Source organism: Drosophila virilis, chromosome X (genome assembly GCF_030788295.1).
Source record: "Drosophila virilis strain 15010-1051.87 chromosome X, Dvir_AGI_RSII-ME, whole genome shotgun sequence".
NCBI classification, from domain to species: Eukaryota; Metazoa; Arthropoda; class Insecta; order Diptera; family Drosophilidae; genus Drosophila; species Drosophila virilis.
The window spans coordinates 12,960,261-12,982,247 of record NC_091543.1 but is presented as its reverse complement, the minus strand read 5'-3'; the positions used below and the strand labels follow the sequence as shown (position 1 = coordinate 12,982,247).

General features: G+C 36.4%; 1 protein-coding gene across 7 annotated transcripts in view; it reads left to right on the top strand.

Annotated features, from left to right (window-relative positions):
- Positions 1–21,987, top strand: part of SK (small conductance calcium-activated potassium channel) — an 87,967-nt gene that overhangs the window by 52,966 nt on the left and 13,014 nt on the right. For 5 of the 7 annotated variants that reach the window (XR_011416999.1, XM_032440173.2, XM_032440175.2 and 2 more), the window contains exons 5-9: positions 2,954–3,099; positions 5,082–5,301; positions 5,832–5,933; positions 12,966–13,282; positions 14,383–14,487. Coding sequence is in view for 6 of the 7 variants with exons in the window: in XM_032440173.2 (XP_032296064.1) it covers positions 2,954–3,099; positions 5,082–5,301; positions 5,832–5,933; positions 12,966–13,282; positions 14,383–14,487 (890 nt within the window). In the remaining variant the exon portion in view is untranslated. Of the gene's footprint in view, positions 1–2,953; positions 3,100–5,081; positions 5,302–5,831; positions 5,934–12,965; positions 13,283–14,382; positions 14,488–20,931; positions 21,068–21,987 lie in introns of all 7 variants that reach the window. The other 2 variants (XM_032440172.2, XM_032440176.2) reach the window with 1 other exon arrangement.

Genomic DNA, 21,987 nt, shown 5'->3' with positions numbered 1-21,987 from the left:
AGGAGTTGTCAATATAGGCCTGGGACCTGGGGGCTATCAAGTCAAATCAAGTCACGATACGTGAGCGCTCACAAATGAATCACGCGCCCATCTCGAATGCAGATGAACTGTAACAGTTAGAGAGACAAATAAGCAGAAAGTAAAAGGCGACGACTAAAGAGCGTGTGGCAAAGCTCAAGCATCAACACACAGGCACGTAACGGGTTTCGCTGCGTTGTGAGGTTATGGTTAGATTTTATAAACAAATATTTGGATTTAACGGCATTGCGACGCGTCCGCCGATGTGGGCGCGCATTATGCTTAATTTAAAGAAAATTTTTAGTACTCGTTTTTAGGCACTACGCATATGTGTGCGTATGTGTGTGTGTGTGTAGCTTGTCGCTCACTTAGTTACAGTTAAACTAGCACTCGCTGCCAGCTCGTGCTTATGCCGAAATAAAAATATATAAGAAAATAAAAAGAACGAACGGAACAAAATAAAAAGCAAAACGAGAAAACCGCACCCAAGTTGAGATTACTTATCTTTAGTTTTCATTTAAATATGAAGAGCCAAGTGCTGTTACGCTGTGTGTGTGTGCGTGTGTGTGCGCGTGTGTGTGCGTGTGTGTGTGCGCGCTGTACTTTCATTTATTTGGCTGCTTTTGGTTTCCTTTCGACTTTTACTTTATGGTTTTTTATTTTCTCTCTCTTTTTTTATATTTTTTATTTTAGCGCTTTAGCGTTTTTCCTTTGCACACAGAAATTCTTTACATACTTCGTGGTATTTTTGTGCCAAGCCTCCCGCACACGCCCCTTTTGCGCAGCGACCACGCCCATGCCTCCACAGAGCAGCGCACTTGTGCGCCTTTTATGTGCCGCTCAGTATTTTAGTATTTTCTGATTTAGTAAAGGACAAGCAACACACACACACACACACACACACACACGTGCCAAACACACATGTTATGGCCGTAGTAAATGCTGTGTGTGCATGTATTTGCGCTTTCAATTCCGGTTTCATTTCAAGTTAGTTGGGCAGCCAAATAATTGAATTTAGAGAGCCGCAGATGGACAAGAAAACCAGATGACATTATACACTTACATGTGCACATACATCTACACATGAATATACAAATGTGTGTGTGTGTGTGTGCGTGTGTGTGTGTGTGATGACGTCACTTTCCGTTTGCCCTCTTGAGCCCGACATGCGTCAAAACAAGCAGCGACAGCAGCTTCCCATGTTAAGCCATGTGTCTGCTCACTGTGGGCGTGGTTCACATGGTGTTTACGAGGAGGGCGGGCGATAGGAAGGATGGGGGGGAGCTGAGTTATGAGATTGTGGTTGATAAAAAGGATTAGAGCCTCGATTCTGATGCTGTTTCCAGCTGCTGCCGCCGCTGCTCCCGCTGTGGCTTCAATTGAGCCAATTATGATGACTGAATCAAATGCAAATGTATGGGTAAATGGGTGCATGGGTGTGTGTTTGTGTGTGTGTGTGTGTGTGTCTGTTTGAAAATGTGTTTGAAGTTGTGTAACTAATAGACAGCTGAGCTATATCATATACAAGCTTTCATGTCAATTTGCATTACTTCTTCAGTTCAAACTACACTGCCCAAGGCGGAAGAAGAAGAAGAAGACACGTGAAAGCCAAATCTTTGCCAAAAAAAAAAAAATAAATCCTTTCATTCGCTAAAAATGCTGGGTGAAAAGCTTGAACTCTGGTACAGTTGACAACAAGCAGAAAATGTATATATTCCAGAAGATTTGGGTTAAAGACTGTTAAACAAGGTAGAGCTGATATGTAAGAGCCACACTTTTACTAGCTGCAGTATTTCTAGTATTTTTATGAGTCTAAATAGGTAAAACAAAAAGCAATGGCTGGTCAAGCGCTTAATGTGATCAAGCAGAGCCTTGAATAAGCACAACATATTACCTGAATTAAGCATTCCAGCAAAAGTCGACTTAGTAGAAATTTTATATATAAATAATGTTTTTAGGTTAGTGACGTCACATCATCAATGGCGTAGACGGTCACTCTGGCAGCAATTTCCATGGCTGTTAAAGATTATGTTAAGCATTGGTGTTAATAAGGATCAGTCTGTGACAAGCGTTCAACAAATAACGAACTTTTAGACCTTGGAAAGAATACATAGACATACATATAAGTAATTTAATGAATTTACCAAATCATCCTCCTCCAAATCTCAGCAACTAGAGCTCGAGCAGGAGCTTGTTGAAGGGATCACGGAGGAAGGACTCGCTCCGACATAGAAGACCTAAAGAAAGAGGTGTATCAAGAGTCTAGCTTGAAGCCTGAGAGACTTTATACCAAAGGAAGCAAAGCGGAATGTCAGCTTTTGTTAAAGCTAACATTTTGATGCTTTTTTACAGCCTATATTCTTCTGCTAATATCATAACATGAATTCATCTTCTATATTCAAAGCTATCTGCAATTGTGGCTGGCATTTAATAGATTTAAGCAAGCTGCAAGCTAAAGTACATCTTTAGAAACTTATGCCTGACTTGCCCCAAATATGAGGGGTATCTGTATGTTATATAAGCCAGCTCTTAAACTTATATAAAGCTGAGTTTAAATACCCAACACACAGTTTTATTGCACCCAGCTAGCTTGTAAGTTTAGTTAACCACAGCTCACGTGTTATGCCTGATTCGTGATTTAATTAACTAAATACTTATATGATTGCATATGATAATGGTAATGTATGTTAGCTGATAAATTCACACGACTGTTTGGCCGTAGCACACACGCACCGACGCCTGAACAAAAAAAAAAAAAAAAAAAAAAAAAAATTCAATTAAAATAAAACACCTGCAACACACAGCTGCCCACTTAGTAAGATTTATTTCTTTCGTAACTCCCTTCAGAGATTAAACAAGCTCTAATCATTATCTCTCTTTCTCTCTCTCTCTCTCTCTCTCTTTCTTGCTACATATAAAAATGTAATTATTTTAGCTCCGCAAGCCAGCGTCGACACTTTCAATTCCTGGCTCGATGAAAACACCTTCCATTGCGAACCGGGAACAGATCTCATCTGGATGCAACGAAGAAGCGGCCGAGGCACTTGTGGGTATCCACTCAGACTACCCTAGGTATGAAATGTATGTATACCAATCGCCAAACCGTCTTATACCTATCCTACCCTATCCTACAATAAACATAACTAAACGTGCTCTAGTCGGCAGCATTCGACTAGCAGATACCCTGTGTCGTTAAAAGCATTCGAAATAGACACATACACACACTCACACACACAGCTCGCTCCACCTGGCCGCTATGCTCTTTTTTGCCGTTGCCCAATCCAGTGCTGAATAACTTCGGCGCTTATTATCCGATCCTGAAACGAATTTCAAAGCTCAAAATATGGCAACAAAATATGTGTATATATATGTCAAAGCACAAGGCTTCATATGTAAGTTTGCATTTTTGTCCCCATCTTAGATAGATGAACTATTCTTATTATTCTGCATATGCTAAGCGGGAGCCTATATACCAAGTGTGGTGTATCTAGCTATGATATTTTTCGGGGTAACCTTAAAAAGCCAAGTTTCAAGATCGATCAAGATCAAGGGGTATAAAAAGCGCATCTCCCTAAGCGTATTTAATCAATAAACAGCAGCTATCTATATGAGTCGCTTGTCTAAGCCACATTTCATTACCAATTCATGTGCTGACACCAAAGCCACACACACAGATAAACACACACACACACACACACACACACACACACACACACACAGACACACAATTTAGATAATGCCGTGGCTTTAGCTAGGCCCAAAAAGCGTGGAAAAAAATTTGACTAATTGCCATGGGCCATAATTAGCTGTCAGCGCCAGAAGGGCAGATTATAAATGTCATTACATAAGTATATCTATCCTTGAAGGATACCAAAATACACACACACACACGTGCACGCACACACAGAGAGAGAGACAGAGCCACAAAACTAATCCTCAACAAATCTCAAAGTTAATATACATAAAGTTTTGCAACCTGCAAACTCGTCACAGGCGCTTAGTTTTTCCGTTTGGGATATGAAATCAAGTCCTATTGAGCTTTTGATGACCATTCAATTTGTTATTATGTATTAGGAAGTCAATATGGCTAAGGGAAATACGTATACGTATTGTGTGTGCAGTACAATGCATAAATAAATCTCTTTTAAATGCCTTCAAAGTACAACAATTTTGCAATATTACGTTCAATTTGGCAGAGTTCAGCATGCCGATACCCTCTAAATCGTACAGGGCATGCAGCTGGGCATATTTGCTTGTAAGCTGCAGTGTGCAGAGAGGCGTATGAAGCTTTTATTTATTATAAGCTACAGAACAGGCTTCTTCGTGTGTGTGTGTGTGTGTGTGTGTGTGTGTGTGCTTCCAACTGATGAACTATGCAATACCCTGCATTTGGCTATTTAAGAACTATTGCTCTGATGCTTGGCACAGTTTTACGAAGATCGTTTCATGGGATTGGCTACGGAAACTGGCCTGGAATTTCTGAGATATTTTGCGAGTTATTAATCGTAGATATATACCTTCTATTTTTGGCATTTCTATAACTATAAGGGTAACTCAATTTTTAATTCATTTAATAAGAAACGAGAAACGAATAGCAACGCTTAGCTTAGATACCTTAGCACTGAGTACAGGGTATATTCTCGACTAGACCACTCATCTAACTGAGCTACATTATAGTAAATATGAGGGGGTGAAATTCTGTCGCTGCTTTCAGTTCTCAGCCAAATTTGCCTGCACACGTGTGTGTGATTTTGTATCTGTGTGTGCTTCATATCTTTCGGATACACAAATTGATGTGACACAAATTTTCATGAGACAGCAGCCAACAGCAACAACAAAAAACAAAGAAGAAAACAAACCTGTCATCCATTAGTTAAAGATTCATTAAGCAAATGCCTTCAGATACATTTCGCCATAGATGGCATATCTGTCATGGTCTGTAGTTATCAAGTTGTTGGTTAGTTCTTAGCAGATATATGAAGAGTGAGGGTGTGTGTCTGGGCAGAGGAGCGTCATGGTTTATCAATTAACATTAAGCACACGACCCATTTTACTATTTGCAGGTATATGGAAGAACGTGCGCTTACTGGCGGCAATACGTCCAGGAAGCCATCAACCAACTCGGCCAAACACAAACCCAATGTGGGCTATCGCCTGGGCAAGAGAAAAGCTTTATTCGAGAAGCGTAAACGCATTAGCGACTATGCCCTTGTCATGGGCATGTTCGGGATCATCGTGATGGTGATTGAAAACGAACTGAGCAGTGCCGGCGTCTACACAAAGGTAAGTTATTAACGTGTGCCAATTACCAATGACGAGTGAAATTATATTAACGCAACGAATCATTACTCGCTGCTAACGATTATTGATGAGCGCCACATACTAATGAAGAACGACATTATATTAACGGCTGATGTTTAATGTGAAATGAGTTTAATACCAATTGAATTGAACTAACCACTCGTTACTAATTAATAAGCGAGTAAAATATAACTAGTGACATGAATCATTGCTCGCTGTTAACGATTATCGGGCTACTTACTAATGAGAAGGAACATAATGTAAACGACTGATATTTAAGCTGAAATGAGTTTAATAACGCTTTATTTGAACTAACCACTCGTTACTAATTAATTGGCGAGTAAAATATAACGAGTAAAATGAATCCATGCTCGCTGCTAACGATTATTGATGAAATAAAATAATCGTACTCGTTAATAGCTAGAAATGACGAGTGCTCATTATCAATGAAATAGTGTATTTATCACTCCGACTCGCTGTTTATTAATTGATCATTTTTATTCTCGTTGCAGGCATCGTTTTACTCGACAGCGTTAAAAACCTTAATATCTGTTTCGACTGTGATTCTCTTAGGACTTATAGTAGCTTACCATGCTTTGGAAGTGCAGGTGAGAGTGAGTGCAAATTGTATCTTCTCTTGCAGATGTTATTGATGGTCGTCATCGTTATTGTTTAACGTTGCCATCGTTTTACCCGCTCACTGTTATGACCCCCGCTCCCGTAACCTCCTCATCGTAAAGCATCCCAAAAAAAAAAAAAAAGAATACCAAAACCCAAATCCTAAGAAAAAAGAAAGAAAATAAACTCCAGCCCACCATACCCCTCATTCAACCAGTTCCAGCGTAGAGACCCCACACCTCATTGCAGTTTGTTTGTTGTAAACTTTTGTGTGTTCTTTGTCTGTTCTTAAAAAAAAAAAACCACATGACTTGCCCGTAGCTACAGAGAGAATGCCTGAATTGAACAGAGTATTGCACTTTGCATTTAACGCCTTGCTGCGTCTATCGTAGTTGTTATCGTTATCGTTATCGCTAGCATGCATGCGGCTAGCGAAACCGAACGAAACTGTATCCACAAAGTGCAAAACTTTGTTTACGTTTATTAAATTAAATTCTTTGAATGTGTGTTCTTGCATTATTTACGAAAAACGCGAATTTCGAGTGCTTTCTATATAATTCCATTCCGTCATTCCGTGTGTCCCAACTAAAAGGGGGGGTGAGGCGATTAGAGGGAGAAAGAGACAGAGAAAGAGAGACAGAGCTTCAACTCAATATATTTATTTGAACCTGTGCTCTTCGCATTACCATATTTACTCAGCTAAACAGAAACAAACAGCAGCCACATCATCAGATCATGGAACTTCAAGCATATTGTAAATACAAACATAAGCCAGCTCATTCCCCGAATTCCCTTCCGTCCTCCAGTAATTTCACCACCGCCCTCCACGCGTCTATCGATGGTTAGGCTTTGATAGTGAGAGTTAACAGTCGCCATTTCTCTGGCGAAACAGGCCAAACCTGAAGTTGAATACTTATTTATAATTGGGTTAACATTCAGTCACATATAATTATAACATTTATGCGCTTTTAATACCAGTTGCATGTACAGCACTATAATTTATTTGTTTAACTACAACAACAACTAAAACCGAGCTAACTGCCGAACTAAAATAAAAAAAAAAAAAAACCCTACCCAAACCACATTCAATTTCCACCCTCCAATTGCCACAGCCACTGTGTTTATAATTTAGCAAAAAGAAATAAAAAAGAAAAAATGAAAAAAACACAAGTATTTAAGTTTTCGCATGAGTAATGGTAATATATATAATTTCCAACCAGAAACCAAGCAAAACATTAAGAAACAAGAGCATGGAAGAGTTATTTATTTATTTGTTATTTCTTATTTATATAACAATTTCAATGTGCATATGAAAACATAATAACATAATAAACAATTGAACAAAACATCACGGTACATTGCACACAATATACTCGTAATTTCTCCAATAATAATACAAATTCCAATCAAATCAATAAAGTTCTTGACAACCAAAATCTATAACTTATCAAAGGCAAATCGAATGCTCTGCTTGAAAGCGTCTCTTTCAAGACTGTCAAAACTCAGGTTGTGCTCTTTCATTCGAGGCACATACCATACGAGAAAGTCCTGTGAGTCCTGTGAATTTTTGATCAAAAGTTAGCAAAAACTAGAAGAACCACCGCTCAATCTATTGAAAAAGAAAAGTAATAAAATGAAAAGAGATTCTCAGAACTACATCATTTTCCTGCCATTTTTCGTTCATAATTCAGACATAACTTGAATGTTCAATCATCCAGATGCAAGAACCAATATCAGTCAATCAATCAATCAGTCAGTCAGTCAGCTAATCAAACTCAGTTATATATACAATAAATACAATATATTTATGTACATATACATATATTTATATACATATATACATATAACCATATATATATATATATATAAATATATAAATATATATCAGTTCAACATCTTCGTCGTCTTTCATATTCGTTATCTTCATACTTTGTTCTCGACTATATAAATCCGATTAAATGTTAATGCCCCTTAACCCCCCACCCCCAAACCCCCTTCATTTTTTTTAATGTTGATGTTTAAAGTAAAATTTTAATATGTAATTACCTTCCAATTATGCTTTGCAGAATTCAGTAAGTAATACTTATAATATACATCATAAATATTTGTGAGTAATTCCTACATGCATAGTGTTATGTACCCCATACATACTATATATGGTTAACAATACCAAACAACATTCAACATATAGAGTAGCTTGACAACAACAAATACAAATACAACAGCAACAACAACAACAACAACAACAAATACGCCACACAAACTGAACTTAACATCGATATATACAATTATATGTACCATGTACCCAATACTTGTATGTATATGTATATATATGTAAAACAAAAAAAAAAAAACAAAAAAAAAATCAAAAAAAAACAGAAAAGAAACGAGTTTAAAGCGTACTTGACTATACAAAGTACATAACACAATGTCTATGTATTAATGCATGCCTATTGATTCCAAGCTGTTTCCAATATTTATGGTGACAACCATCCAAAACAATGTGTCTGTGTGTGTGTGTGCATGCATGTGCTGGAAAACTATCGCTTATTATTTATAAATATATACATATATAAATAGATACATATATGTTTTTAATGAAACACTCGTTTCAAGACACGTCTTGATACAGCGCAGCCAAGTTAACAATGCCTGCGAGTTGCCACATCGGTCGTCTAATGATGTAGCCAATATGCCGTGAATACGCTGCGCTTGAACGGATATAATGGGAGCCCCGCAAACAATATAAATCGTTAAGTTTTTGGCATTAACGATGTATGTATTAATATTTAAACATCAAATGAGCTTGATTTATAGTTTGGATCGTTGTTTAATTTTCAATAACACAACAATTTCCACTACAGCCCTAATGAAATACAAAAATCAAACAAGGTGGCAGCCTCGCCTCGCCAAAACGATAAATCACGCCCAACCCCAGCGGATGTTTATCAAGTTGGCTCGTTCTGACAAATGGCAAAAAACAACGAATGTTCGAAAAAGGGCATTGCTATCAAACGTCTCAAAATGCTGCACGAGCTTTTAATGTTATTGAAAGATTTACAATCCCAACAGACAACAAATAAAATCCTTTTACGTTATCGATAATATCTGCGATACATTTCGATTAATTGCGCCCATTAAAATGAAGTAGATTTATTTTACCGATAAATGTAGAGAAAGCTTTAGAGTGCAATCTGAAATAAAACCCATTAATGCTATCGATAATAGAATAGCCAACTACTGAAATAAAATCGAATAATGTAAACGATAACAGCACCGATAGCTTCATCAATAAGAGCTATCAATGTTATCGATAAACGCGGCGACCTCCAAAATAATCTGTCAATATTATCGATACTTATAGCAATATCTGTATACCCACCATCTGAAATAAGATCCACTATTCTTATCGATAAATGTATCAATATGATCGATAGTAGCAGCGAAAGCTTTCCAGTGTCAGCATCCTATACAATGTTATCGACAATTGCAGTTACGCCATCTAAAATGCAAGCTATCGAAATTAACGGTAGCTGCAGCTATAGCTTTCCAGTGTCACCAGCCTACAAAAAATCCAATAACGTTTCCTATAACAGGAACCATAGTCTTTCAGCCCCACCATCTGAATTAAAATCCACACATGTTATCGACAACAGTAGCCATAGCTTGCCAGTGCCAACAACGCTTAGTAAGAGCTATCGAAGCTATCCAACAAACAGTCTGACCATCTCAATTAAAATTTACACATTTTTTCGAAAACAGCAGTCGTAGCTTTCCAGTGCCAACAATTGCACACACACACACACACACACACCCACACACACACACAATCAAAATGGCGGCTCACGAGCTCGCAGCTGTAAAGGAAACAATGGCAATTGGCTGCTAGCCAAAAGGAGCTGATCAAGCAGCACCGCCAACGAAAGAGAACAAACAACAGCAACAATAACAACAGACAAGAACGTGGCTTAGCTTGCACCAGAAGCAAACAACCAATCACCGATTCACCAATTGCATTTCAGGGAGTCCTATGTGTAGTGCTAGTCCATGTCCGGCAACAACAACAACTGCCTATTTGCTTAGAGCAACTGCATATGCATATATACATATATATGTGTGTCAAATGGAAGACATAACACAACACACACACATAACACACAGACACACTCACACAGACACACTCACACAGACACACTCACACACAGAGATAGAAAGAAAGAGAGAGAGAGAGAAAGAGACGCACACATATACACACAGCTACACATATGAGCATTCCCATTGATAAGTCGATTCGGATTAAGCATCAATCATTAAATCACCAAGATTCGAACGGTGTTTCGATTTGCCAGATAAACACGAAAATAATTCACAGGACTTTGTCAGAACAGTTAAAACAATTTAAGAAAAAAGAAACAAGAAAATCTGCATTTCAAATCGATACATACATTATACAACTTCTCGATATATACTTATATATATATATATATATATGTATATACATATATATACTATACTGAATGAAGCAATTGTTTATCGATTAATCGGCTTAACTTGCGAATGACTCATATACCCATTATACTCTACTCTACTCTAACAATACTCGTAGCTATCGTAATCGTATCGTGTCTACTCAGTTCTGTACAACAGCAACAACATCAACAATACACGGCTTGTGTCAGCTAATACTACTTAAATAGCAATAAAAGTGTTTGCCCCGACCCTGCCCGACCCCCCCTTCACCCCAAATAAAAAGCTCCCCTCCGCCCACCCAGCCGACCCTCTAACCGCCACGCACGATATTCGCAACATTCGCAAATGTGATTCGTATACAATGTGAAGTAGTGAATAGTAGTGAATAGTATGCGTATATCTAACCAATTAGTATGTCGCTTTAAATGTTAGTTTTGTTCACGATTGTTGATCATGAGTATGCCAAACATGCTAATTCCAAAGATAATTGATGCACTTAATAAATAAAACAATAAACTCGTTTTGAATCATTTGATTCAAGCCCGTTTATCATTAATACGCTCAAATTAAAACTGTTTACTGGACTTTGGCAAATCGACGTCAGATGACAAATTTTACGAAATTTAGAAACTAATTTTCTAAAATTTTACATTTTAGAGCAACAAAAAACAAAAAAAAAAAAAAAAACGAAGAAAATTTTCTAAATTTGCGAAAATTTTGAATTTCCTGGCGATTTTTTAGAGTTGAGCGGTTAAAATTTGCTTGAGTGTGTGCTTATCAATATACTGCATTTATCTATTTATATATTTCAAAACTATATGCCCTCAATTTGGTTTAAATCACTAATAATTTGTTCCCAGGATAATAAAAAAACACATAAAAAATAAATCTAGAGTAGAAAACATCATCGAAATCGATTCAGTTTGGAGAGGTTTAGGGAACTTACAAGTTCAATTTTTACCAGAAAAAAACGAGTTGCAGCTTTGACGATCTATGAAGGTTTTGGATATGTAAAGTCTTCGAGGTGTGTGGAAACTTTGGATATAGCGATTAATTCAATGAGTCCCTAGCTTAATAAATTTGTATGTCTTAGCTGGATCTGACTAGAAAACTTCAAACGGAATTTCATTTAACTGAAACTGAAATCTTAAGCAACGTTAGAACTCTGGATTGCTACACTTTTTAGATAGCTGGGCAGCACTTTGACTTTGCCTTAACCACACTTTTGCTGTTAGGCAAGCGGCACTAGCGCCTTTAAAATGAAATGAAATTAGTCACCGTTATTAAAATCAAGTGCTCTTGAATATTATTTGCATATTGACAGCAGAGCACTTGACCTAATCGATTAGTGCAAGTTTCGCCCCCTTAAAGAGCATATAAAATATAATGTATTCCCCCGCCCCCGAACGCCACTCGCACCAAAACCAATTTGCCTCAGCTTAAGAGCTTAAGTGCAGCTGCACTCGATTTATCAAGAGACTCTCTCATCAGAGGCGAATTATGAGCCAAAGTAAACGATTTGGCTTAATTCCAAATTGATTAAAGCCAATTAAAAAGGTAAACAACAAATGCCAAATAAAAAAAAAAAAAAAAAAAAACGCAAAAAAAAAAAAAACAAAGAATATGTGCTAACAACACGAGAACACGCACGCCGCCTACCTAATCAGTAAGTACTTTGCACACACTCACACACATGCGCGTACACACACACATACACACACACACACGCACACAGGTGCACTAACGCATTCAACACATATTGGTAAATAAATGGCTTGTGTTAGCTAAGCACAAGTAGGCATCACCATCACGACCGATAAACCGATAAAACCGATAACCTCGCCATCGGTGCAGTCAACAATCGAAACGCAAAACGAAGTCACGAACGCAGCAGGCATTGGCATGAGAGGATAAAAAGGAGAAGATTGAAGAAGCAGCAGCAGCAACGGGAGCAGCTAAAACGTTGCTACTAGCAGGTTTTCAAATCGCTATCGCTATCGCTATCGTTATCGTTATCGCTATCGATACAAATGTTAGACCACAAACAAATCCAGGTTTCGCTTACACCTTTCCATTGCTATGCGCTTGAACAACAGAAAAAAAAAAACAAGCACACATACAGCAACGCCTGCACAACACACACACACACACACACAAACACACTAATACACACACCGATACACACACCGATACACACACTATTACACACACACCAACACACACGCACACTTAGCCATAGACATACGCATATGTACACCTCATTGACGTTGTACTTGTCGAATAATTCATGCTCGTATTTGGGTGTATTTTCATTTTGTTTAGTCGCAAATAACAAATCAATAAAATTCCAATTATATTTAATAATTAATTTTTTCTTTTTTCTCTATTTCTCTATTATTTTTTCTGTGCTCCTTCATGCCTATCCAACGAAAAACCGGAAACCTATCAACAAACATTCAAAATTAATAAAAAAAAATAAAAAAAACAAAAAAAAAACATCTCAACACCATGTCTGCGTCTCCAAAATCCATAAATTACTTAAATATATCAACAAATAGTTATTCATGATAGATAACTGCGCTGACGATTGGAGGATCGCAATGACATGGCAACGAATTAGTCAAATAGGTTTAGAACTTTTTATATGCGCTATACATCCAATTCCTGGTGAATACTATTTCCAGTGGACGACGAAATTGGCCAATAAAAATAAAACAATTGGCACTGAAATGGTGCCATACGACGTAGCTTTATCATTACCTATGTTCCTTCGATTATATTTAATCTGCCGCGTTATGCTGCTTCATTCAAAGCTATTCACAGACGCATCATCACGGAGCATCGGCGCTCTCAATAGGATTAATTTTAACACAAGGTAATCCCCAATAATCATTTCATTGATTTTACTACTACTACCACTAATAATACCAGCAGCGATGATATATTAAGAATAGAGCTGCGCCCTGCATAACATATGGAACAGTTCGCAACGAGCCTGAACTTATTTATTCAGCTTTTATATTACCTGTTTTGCTTCTTAGCTCGCTTCTCTCTTGTGTTGCTCGCAGTACTGTAAGTTGTCTGATTGGCGCGAGAAGCAAACGCTTAGCAATTTAAGGCAACAATTCATTTTACAAACTGCTCGCTGACTCATACATGCTTTTGGCTAGTGTTTCTCACATTGCTTCTTACTTTTATATTTCGGTGATTTTCCCAGTCATAGGTAATACGCTAAGCTGTCAGCAAATATCTAGCTTACCTATTTAAGGCAGCGTTAAATTATACTAGCTGCCTGCTAAATTTGACATGACTTTAGCTTTGCTTCTCACAATGCTTCTCGCTCTCATATTTGAGCTATTTTCCCTAGTTTCCTATTTAAAGCAGTAATTACCTGTCCAAGCTGCTCGCTAACTTTGCCAAGCCTTTGGCTGTTGCTTCTCGCTTACATATTTTAATTAATTTTAATTAAAATAATTAATTAATTTTTGGTGCGATAAGTAATGCTTAAGCCATCAGTGTCAGCGAGACAGGCATGCCAAGCAACTGGAGATGCTTCGTAATGAGCTCGGGCAGCAGGCCAAGCTTTGATGAGCTACTTGCTTTGCATCAAGTTGTCAAGCGCGTTTGGGAGAAGCGAGCGGATAAAGCAATCATAGTAGCCACACGAAGCAAAGGGAGAAGCCACAGTGTTGGACAATGAGCAAAGCGAAAGTAAAGCTATTTGCTTGCTTTTATTTTTAGAGTTTCGATTTTGCTACTCACTTTGCTTCTTCCTTTAAATGCTATGAAAGACAAGGCAAACGTTAATCAATCAATGCGAATTGCTCTTGCTTTCCACTTCGCTTCTCGCTTTCTTACTTCTTGCTTTGACAGTCTGACAGCTGTTTACGTCTCTTCAGCGCGTTGGCTTCTCTCTTGTTTTTATCTATGCTCTAATTTCTAAACAATTCTAATCACGCTTTTTCTCCCAAATAGATTTGTTTTGAAAACACTAATGACAATATGCCCGGGAACGGTTCTATTGGTCTTTATGGTCTCGCTGTGGATCATCGCATCCTGGACGCTGCGGCAATGCGAAAGGTAATGCAATTAACTTATAATAACAACTACAAATAACAAAATCAAAACTTATGATAGTAATTTATGTAGTAATTTATAATGTTGTTTCTTCAAATGATTTTTATGTTTCCGTTGTTCGAATCTTCAGTTAACTTAACTTTTCTTCAGAATACGTTTGTGTTTATTATTTCCATTAATTGTTCAGTTCAGTTTCGTTTATGCTCTGGAAACCCAATTTAATGTATGCCACTAATACTTTGACATTACTATATATAACTACATACACACGTATATATATATAGATATTTATATATATTTATTTATATATATATATATATATATATATACATATATATATGTGTGTACGCCTACCTATTAATACATATTCATGTACATAAATGTATGTGCTAAACAATACGTAATGTCTCAAAGTGTACGCTCAACTTTCCAACCTACACGTACTTTCGTAGCAAAACGCAACAAGAAAAGAAAACAACCTGTTCCGAAACGTAATAGATTTTTAAAAGAGTTTTTCACCCGCTTCAGTGTTGGGCAAGTAACCAAATAACTGTAACTCTTAAATACTTGTAACTGCATCTTTGAGAGTAAATGGATTTCCATAAGTTTTATTCAACTTGCATTCAAGGGGTTAAGCACAGCACAGCACACAAGCACACACACGAACACACGCACACACACACACACACACAAACATACACATGCACCATTCAGGCACTCAACCACCAAAACCACTCAACCATTTACTTAACCAATACGTGTTTTGTATCTTCCGTTAACTCTGGCATGTGTGCATGACCATGTGTGTGTGTGTGTGTGTGTGTGTGTGTGTGTCCCAAAGCAATTGTATGCCATTCACAAACACACACACACACACACACACACACACACACACACACGCGCGCACATGTGAGCTTGCGGTTGAGTGTCCGTGTCACGTGCTTAAAAGAGAAACAAAAAACAAGAATAATTTCTGCATGCGTTTCAATTTTATTTACATTTTTACATTATTCCAGCTAAAAAGAAATGTCGCTTGGTTTTCTCAATCTCTTCTACTGCTTCTTCTTCTTCTAATTCTTGTTCTTATGCCTTCATGTTTTGATTTTGAATGATATTTCGTACATTTTAGCCGGTTTGCTGCTGATTGCATTTCGTGAATGTGCGTATGTGTGCGTGTGTGTGTGTGTGTATGCCTGTGTGTGTGTAATATACCATAAAATACATTAGTTTTGCACCAGATTTGCTAAAGTTGGGTCAATATACAATATACGAGCTGTTCCCTTCATAAAGAGTAGCTCGGTAGTCGGTCTGCTTAACCTTTGAACTAACGAAACAGGTTTTGGAAACCTGCCTGAAAAAAGAAAGTTAAATTTTGCTAAAAAACAATTGTAAATAACTTAGCTATGTAATTATCGATTAATATTATATTATTAAACTCGTTTAATACTTGTGTTTTTTCTTGACTGCATTTCGTAGTGTTTCTATTAAAGTAGAGTTTTTTCCTAGAGTTATTGCTAGTCTTTGTAAATATGCTATGTATGCTTAGCTTTACGTCTAAACCATACACACACTTCTGTCTCTCTCTCTCTCTCTCGCTCGCTCTCTCTCTCTCTCTCTCTCTTTATCTGTCCTGTCTCTGGCTCTAATTTAATCTAATATTTAACTCTGCTGACTCTCTGCTGACTACTTTAAACTAAATTTATCGATAACACTGTCCTATCTTTCGATAGCTCCAGCGCACCCCCCCAATCCATCTTTGGCAAGCATTTAACAGTTTCTTCTATGCACTTTCAGTGTGCCCTTATTTACAAAAAAAAATAAATAAAAACAATAATAATAAAATTAAACTAAAGGAAAATAAAACAATATTTTTAGTTAAAAATTAGTTGAAATTTTAATTTAGTTTCCTTGTATTTAAGTCTCTGTGTGTTGTTTTTTATTAGGCGTGTCTGTTTCAAATGTGTGTGTGTGCGTGTGTGTGTGTGTGTGTGTGTGTGTGTGAGTATTCTGTTGTATTTAGTGCAGCTGTAAGCCTTGTTTTCGAGCAAGTATCACACTTAACCCGTACTACATTGTATTTATTAAGCTTACAAAATGGATTGAACTACCGCCTGCATTGCTCTAGAAATCGTGTATCGTATGCGTAATAATAAATACTATCTACATATATTTACAAAAAAAAAAACATCTAAAACACAAAATAATAGGCCTAACCTATAAAGAGACCACCTAACAAATTTAATTCAATTGAAAAATCTGAATGCAAAAAAAAAATACATATGTATTTATGATAATCTGAGTAACGGAATGTGACTCAAATATTGCGACACACACATTTTATACATTACAAAATGGACTTTTTCTTTATATCCAGACAAAAGCGAGACACGTGCTACAGTTGTTGTTGTTGTTGTTGTTGTTGTCGCTTGGTTGCGTATGAGTGTGTGTGTGTGTGTGTGTGTGTCTGTGTGTGTGTGTGTCTGTGTGTGCAATATAAATATAAATCATAAATAAGCCGCAACATCCACAGCCACACAGTTAGAGGTACCGTTAACCGTTATTTTTGCTGCGTGGTTTGATTTTGTTGTTGCTGTTACTGTTGTTGTTGTTCTTCTTCTTCTACTTCGAACTTGCTTTATTTTTTTTTTTTCTTGTATCGTTTACATTTTTGTTTATCTATTTTCGGTTGTTTGTTTGTTTTATTTTTCTTCTCTTGCGCGCTCTCTCTCTCTCTCTTTCTCTCTCTTCCTCGCTCTCTCTTTCTTTCTTATCTTGTTTTCATGCGTATACGTTATTCTGTTCTATTTTTTGGCTTGCGACCTTTGGCTAAGCCCTCGTGACGCGCCAACCCCCGCCTCCACCCCGTGCCGAGTTCAACGTCTTTCCCCGCACTCATCAGCCTTCTAATGAAATACCCATCGCTAATGCGTGTCCTCCAGTGACGTCCTTTCAATACTTTCACACAACTGTGTATCGTTTACAGTTTCTCTTTTTTTTTGTTTTTGTTTTTTCTTGTCTTTGTTTTCGTTTCTCATTTCGTTTTCTTGTTTTTTCTTTTTCTTTCCTATTTGTGAAACGTAAGCGATGATTATCATCTTTCTATCGTATGCGCTGATACAACACATCAATAGACGTGTGCGCATTCCCTTTTTTATGTATTTGGGTTCCTTACCAAAAATAAAAAAAAATAAAAAAGAATAAGAACTATGCGATTCTAATACGGGAAAACAACAACTCATTTAGTATACAATTTGTGCTATTGGTGTAATTCTCTACAGCTTTTCTCAATATATATATATATATATATATATATATATATGTGTGTATGGATATGTATATTCAACTATACACATATTGATTGATATATTAATGTCCATTTATAATACCATGGATCTAAGAAAATATAATACTATAAAAAAAAAAGCTAAGCAACACAAACTAAACGTTTGCATTTGCCTTCTTTTTTGTGTCATTAGATTAAAGATTGCCCATTTATTATTATAATATCTAAATGTTGTTATTTTCTTTGGTCTTTTGTACTGTAGAAGTTTTTTCCTAATTCTTTCCTATACTTAATAGTTTCGTATGTAATCTGCTTAGTTCTTAGCTGAAGTTAATCAATAATATTGCTAGGGATTTTAGAGATAGTAATTGCACCTTTTTAGATAGAGTCTATGGACGAACTCACAGTTAATGAAAGTAGGAGTGCTATTCTAGAGCCTGTTAGAAAGTAACAGGAAGTAGATCTTGTAGAGCTGGTAGATCCTTCGGATTTGACAATACGAAGTCCAAAACTAATATAATAGTCAAACTGATATAAAAAGAAAGAAGATAGACAAAATCGAACTGAAACGATAAAAACTTAATGCAAATCGATAACAATATCGATATTAGAGAGAGCACTGTAGAAAGTAAAATCAATGAAATAGAGATATATCGAGAGACGATATTCGTATAGCCGTACTCTTAACAGCGGAATTCGAACTTTGCACAGTTTTTATAAATTTCAAAATTATATTCCTGAAGCAGTCGCAATTATAAACTCTTTTATCTCTTTTTTTTTTTATACCTATGTATAACTCGTTCATTTTGTTGAAATTAGTATTTTGTGTTTTACTAAATAAAAATACATAACCTTTGTATGTGTGTGTTTCATATACCAAAAAAGCATCTTATCTATGTCTGTATGTGTATGTGTATTTATCGAAATTGAAATCAAAATTTCTAATGTGTGTCTGGTATTTAAGTAAAATATACATATATATGTATGTATGTATTTTGAAAGCAAGCATAGCTTTCGCTCTGGGAACCTAAATAGCATGCTCTTTGCTCGAACTACGAACTACACATTCACAGAGACAACCAGAACGATAACGATAACGATAACGATTACGACAAACGACAACGATACCAATTATACACGACTAGCAAAAGACACTTGTACATGAACGTAACGGGATCAAATCTATCAAGAGGTGTTGGAGGAGGCGTAGGACAAAGAAGAGGAAGCAGCAGCAGTAGCAGCAGCAGTAGCAGCAGCAGTAGCAGCAGCAGAGTATGAAGAAAAAACCACAACAAACTAAATGAACTGCGGCTCGGGGCAAAGTGGCGCTCAGTTCGTTTCCTTTTGTTTGTTGAGAGCCATCAAAGAGACATTTTGACATGTGCCACATCCCACATCCCACACACACACACACACACACACACACACACAAACACACACAGACCAGTCATGTAACGTGTGTGTGTGTGCTCCATTTTCGTTGCTGTTTTGCGTTTACCAACACTGCGCACACGTACTTAGCACCAAAGATACAAGCGAGTGCACAGCATATAGTTAGTTATCATTTTATTTGCTCATCAGCTGCTCAGCTTCATTAGCTTACGAACAACATTCCCTCATAGCTTGTGTCGCCCACCCTCACCCATAACCCCATCACGCTTACTAAGCGGTATGCTGCAGCCCTTGCCCCCACCCGCCTCTGGTTAGGCAGTACCACTCGAGCGCCCCTTGATGTGACACGACCGGCAGCATTTAACAGTTGTGTAGCTCAGGTGCAGGTTGTGCCATTTTGCTTTTAACTTTGAGTTTAGGTTAACTCTGATGTGGCATTTTGTGTGTGCTTGTGTGTTTGTGTTTGGGCGTGTGTGTCTGTGTGTGTCTAACGGGTCACTCTTCAGGTAATGGAAGCATGTCCTCGTCTTAATCCAGTCAGTCATTTAGTTAGTTCGTTTTTTCTTTGTTGGCTTTTTTTTTTTTTTTTGTAATTAAGTCAATTTGCCAGTCACTTTGACAGTCACTTTGCCAGTTGGTTTTAAAAGGGGCTAGGCCGACCGAACAAAATGAACACTTCCATACCATAATGCATTTTTCAGCTTGTGCAGAGCTTTAACCTTATAACTATACCTACTTACTTACTTACCCTACTAAATACTGTAAATCGTGTCATTGTATATTTTATAACTATATATTTATATATATATATACGTATATATTCGTACCCGATTATCCTATTCTATTCAGGACTTGTTTCCTTTCTACTATATTTTTTTGTTTTCTTTTTTTTTTTTATTGTATTTTTTCTTTTTGTGTTTTCTCATATTTGTTCTTCATTCGTGATTTAATTTGATAATTATGTAATATACTATATTTTATGATTCTTTGTTGGATTTGTGTAATACTTACTTATTATGTGTATATTTTTCAACAAACAAATTGTTCTAAAACCGAAAAAAAAAACCAAAAAAAAAAAAAAATATTATTGTTTTGAAATAATCGAAAGAAACAATTCTATAAACAAATATTTGTGCCATTTGTTATTTGTTTTTCTTTTCGATAATGACAACTACCAACAAAAATAAAATGTTCACATAATTTCACATCTGTTTATTTGTTTACTCCACTTCTCACCCTACTTCTGTATCCACAAATTGCAAAATGAAATTTAATCTGAAAAAAAAAAAACAAACAAACAAAAAAAAATTATTCTTTATCAACTTGAATACGCATATGCATCCGAATACCGAATACTGAATATACCGATACCGATTTCAAAAAAAAAAAACCGATTACTGAATACCGATATATATATATGATATATGATATACTCGCAATGCCAAAAACCATACAATTAAAAATCGAACTAAAAAATCTAAAAAAAAAAAAACTCAACAACAACAACAAAATATAAATTATCAAACGCATATTATCGATATGTATGTCTCTATATATATATATATATATATATATAAATATATATATGTGTGAATATATGTATCCATATTTATGCATGAATGTATGTATGCTACCAACTGAACTGCACCCCGAAACCGATAACGATACATAATCGATAACTGAATCGAAATTGAAAACGTTTAATATCGAAAAAAAAAAAAAACAAAACTATACAAACAAAAATATGAAAACTTGAAATGTTGAAAACGAAGGTTCCACGATGAGGAGCACGCGAATTTGCTAAACACCATGTGGCTAACGGCCATCACATTTCTGTGTGTCGGTTATGGCGACATTGTGCCGAACACATACTGTGGACGCGGTATAACGCTCACCTGCGGCATGGTGGTAAGTATACAACTAGAAAAACAAGAAAAAAAAAACAAAAACAAAAAGTTAATCAATTTAACTATATGAAACCAAAAAAAAAAAAAGAAACAAACCAAAAAATAAAAAAAAATATAACAAAATCAAAATACCAGAACCAATAAACAGAACAGTAACAGTTAACAGTACAAATAACAGCAACAGTTAACAGTGACCGTTAACAGCGACAGTAGCCGAACAGACAATGTTGCCAATGCAAATGTTAACATATGTAATGATTGTGTCATAACATAAACAAGTAATACAGCTACAACAACAACAACAACAACATATACAAGTACGTTACGTATACGTTACGTTACACATGCATACAATATTTCATACCAAAAGAAAATAAGAAAAAATAAACTAATATTCGAGTCGACAGAAAATAACTATTCAAAACACAGCAATGCTTATATTAGACAACACACGCACACGCATAAGTGTTTGTGACTGAGTGTGTGTGTGTGTGTGTTGGCCATATGCCAAAAGCAGGAATCGGCGCGCGTTTTTAGCTGATTAGGACTTAGGATTTTTTTTTGTTTTTTGCAGGGCATTGTGCGCGTTTAGTTCATTCCATATATCTTACAATATACGTATATGTAAATACATATATATATATATATATGATAACAGGCAAGATTCTGTTGTAAATCATCAGGCAGCCACAACCCACCAGCAACAACACCAACTACACCCGCAGAAAACCACCAACAGCAACAATTCATGCATAAATCGTATTTTGTGTGTGTTTTGCTGTAATACTAAACATATTCATGCATTTCTTCTGTATTATCGTGCATACATCTATGTATACATACACGCGCAAAGCACACACACAGACACACACACACACAAGCACAATCACACACACACATGCACACACACATTCGCATAAG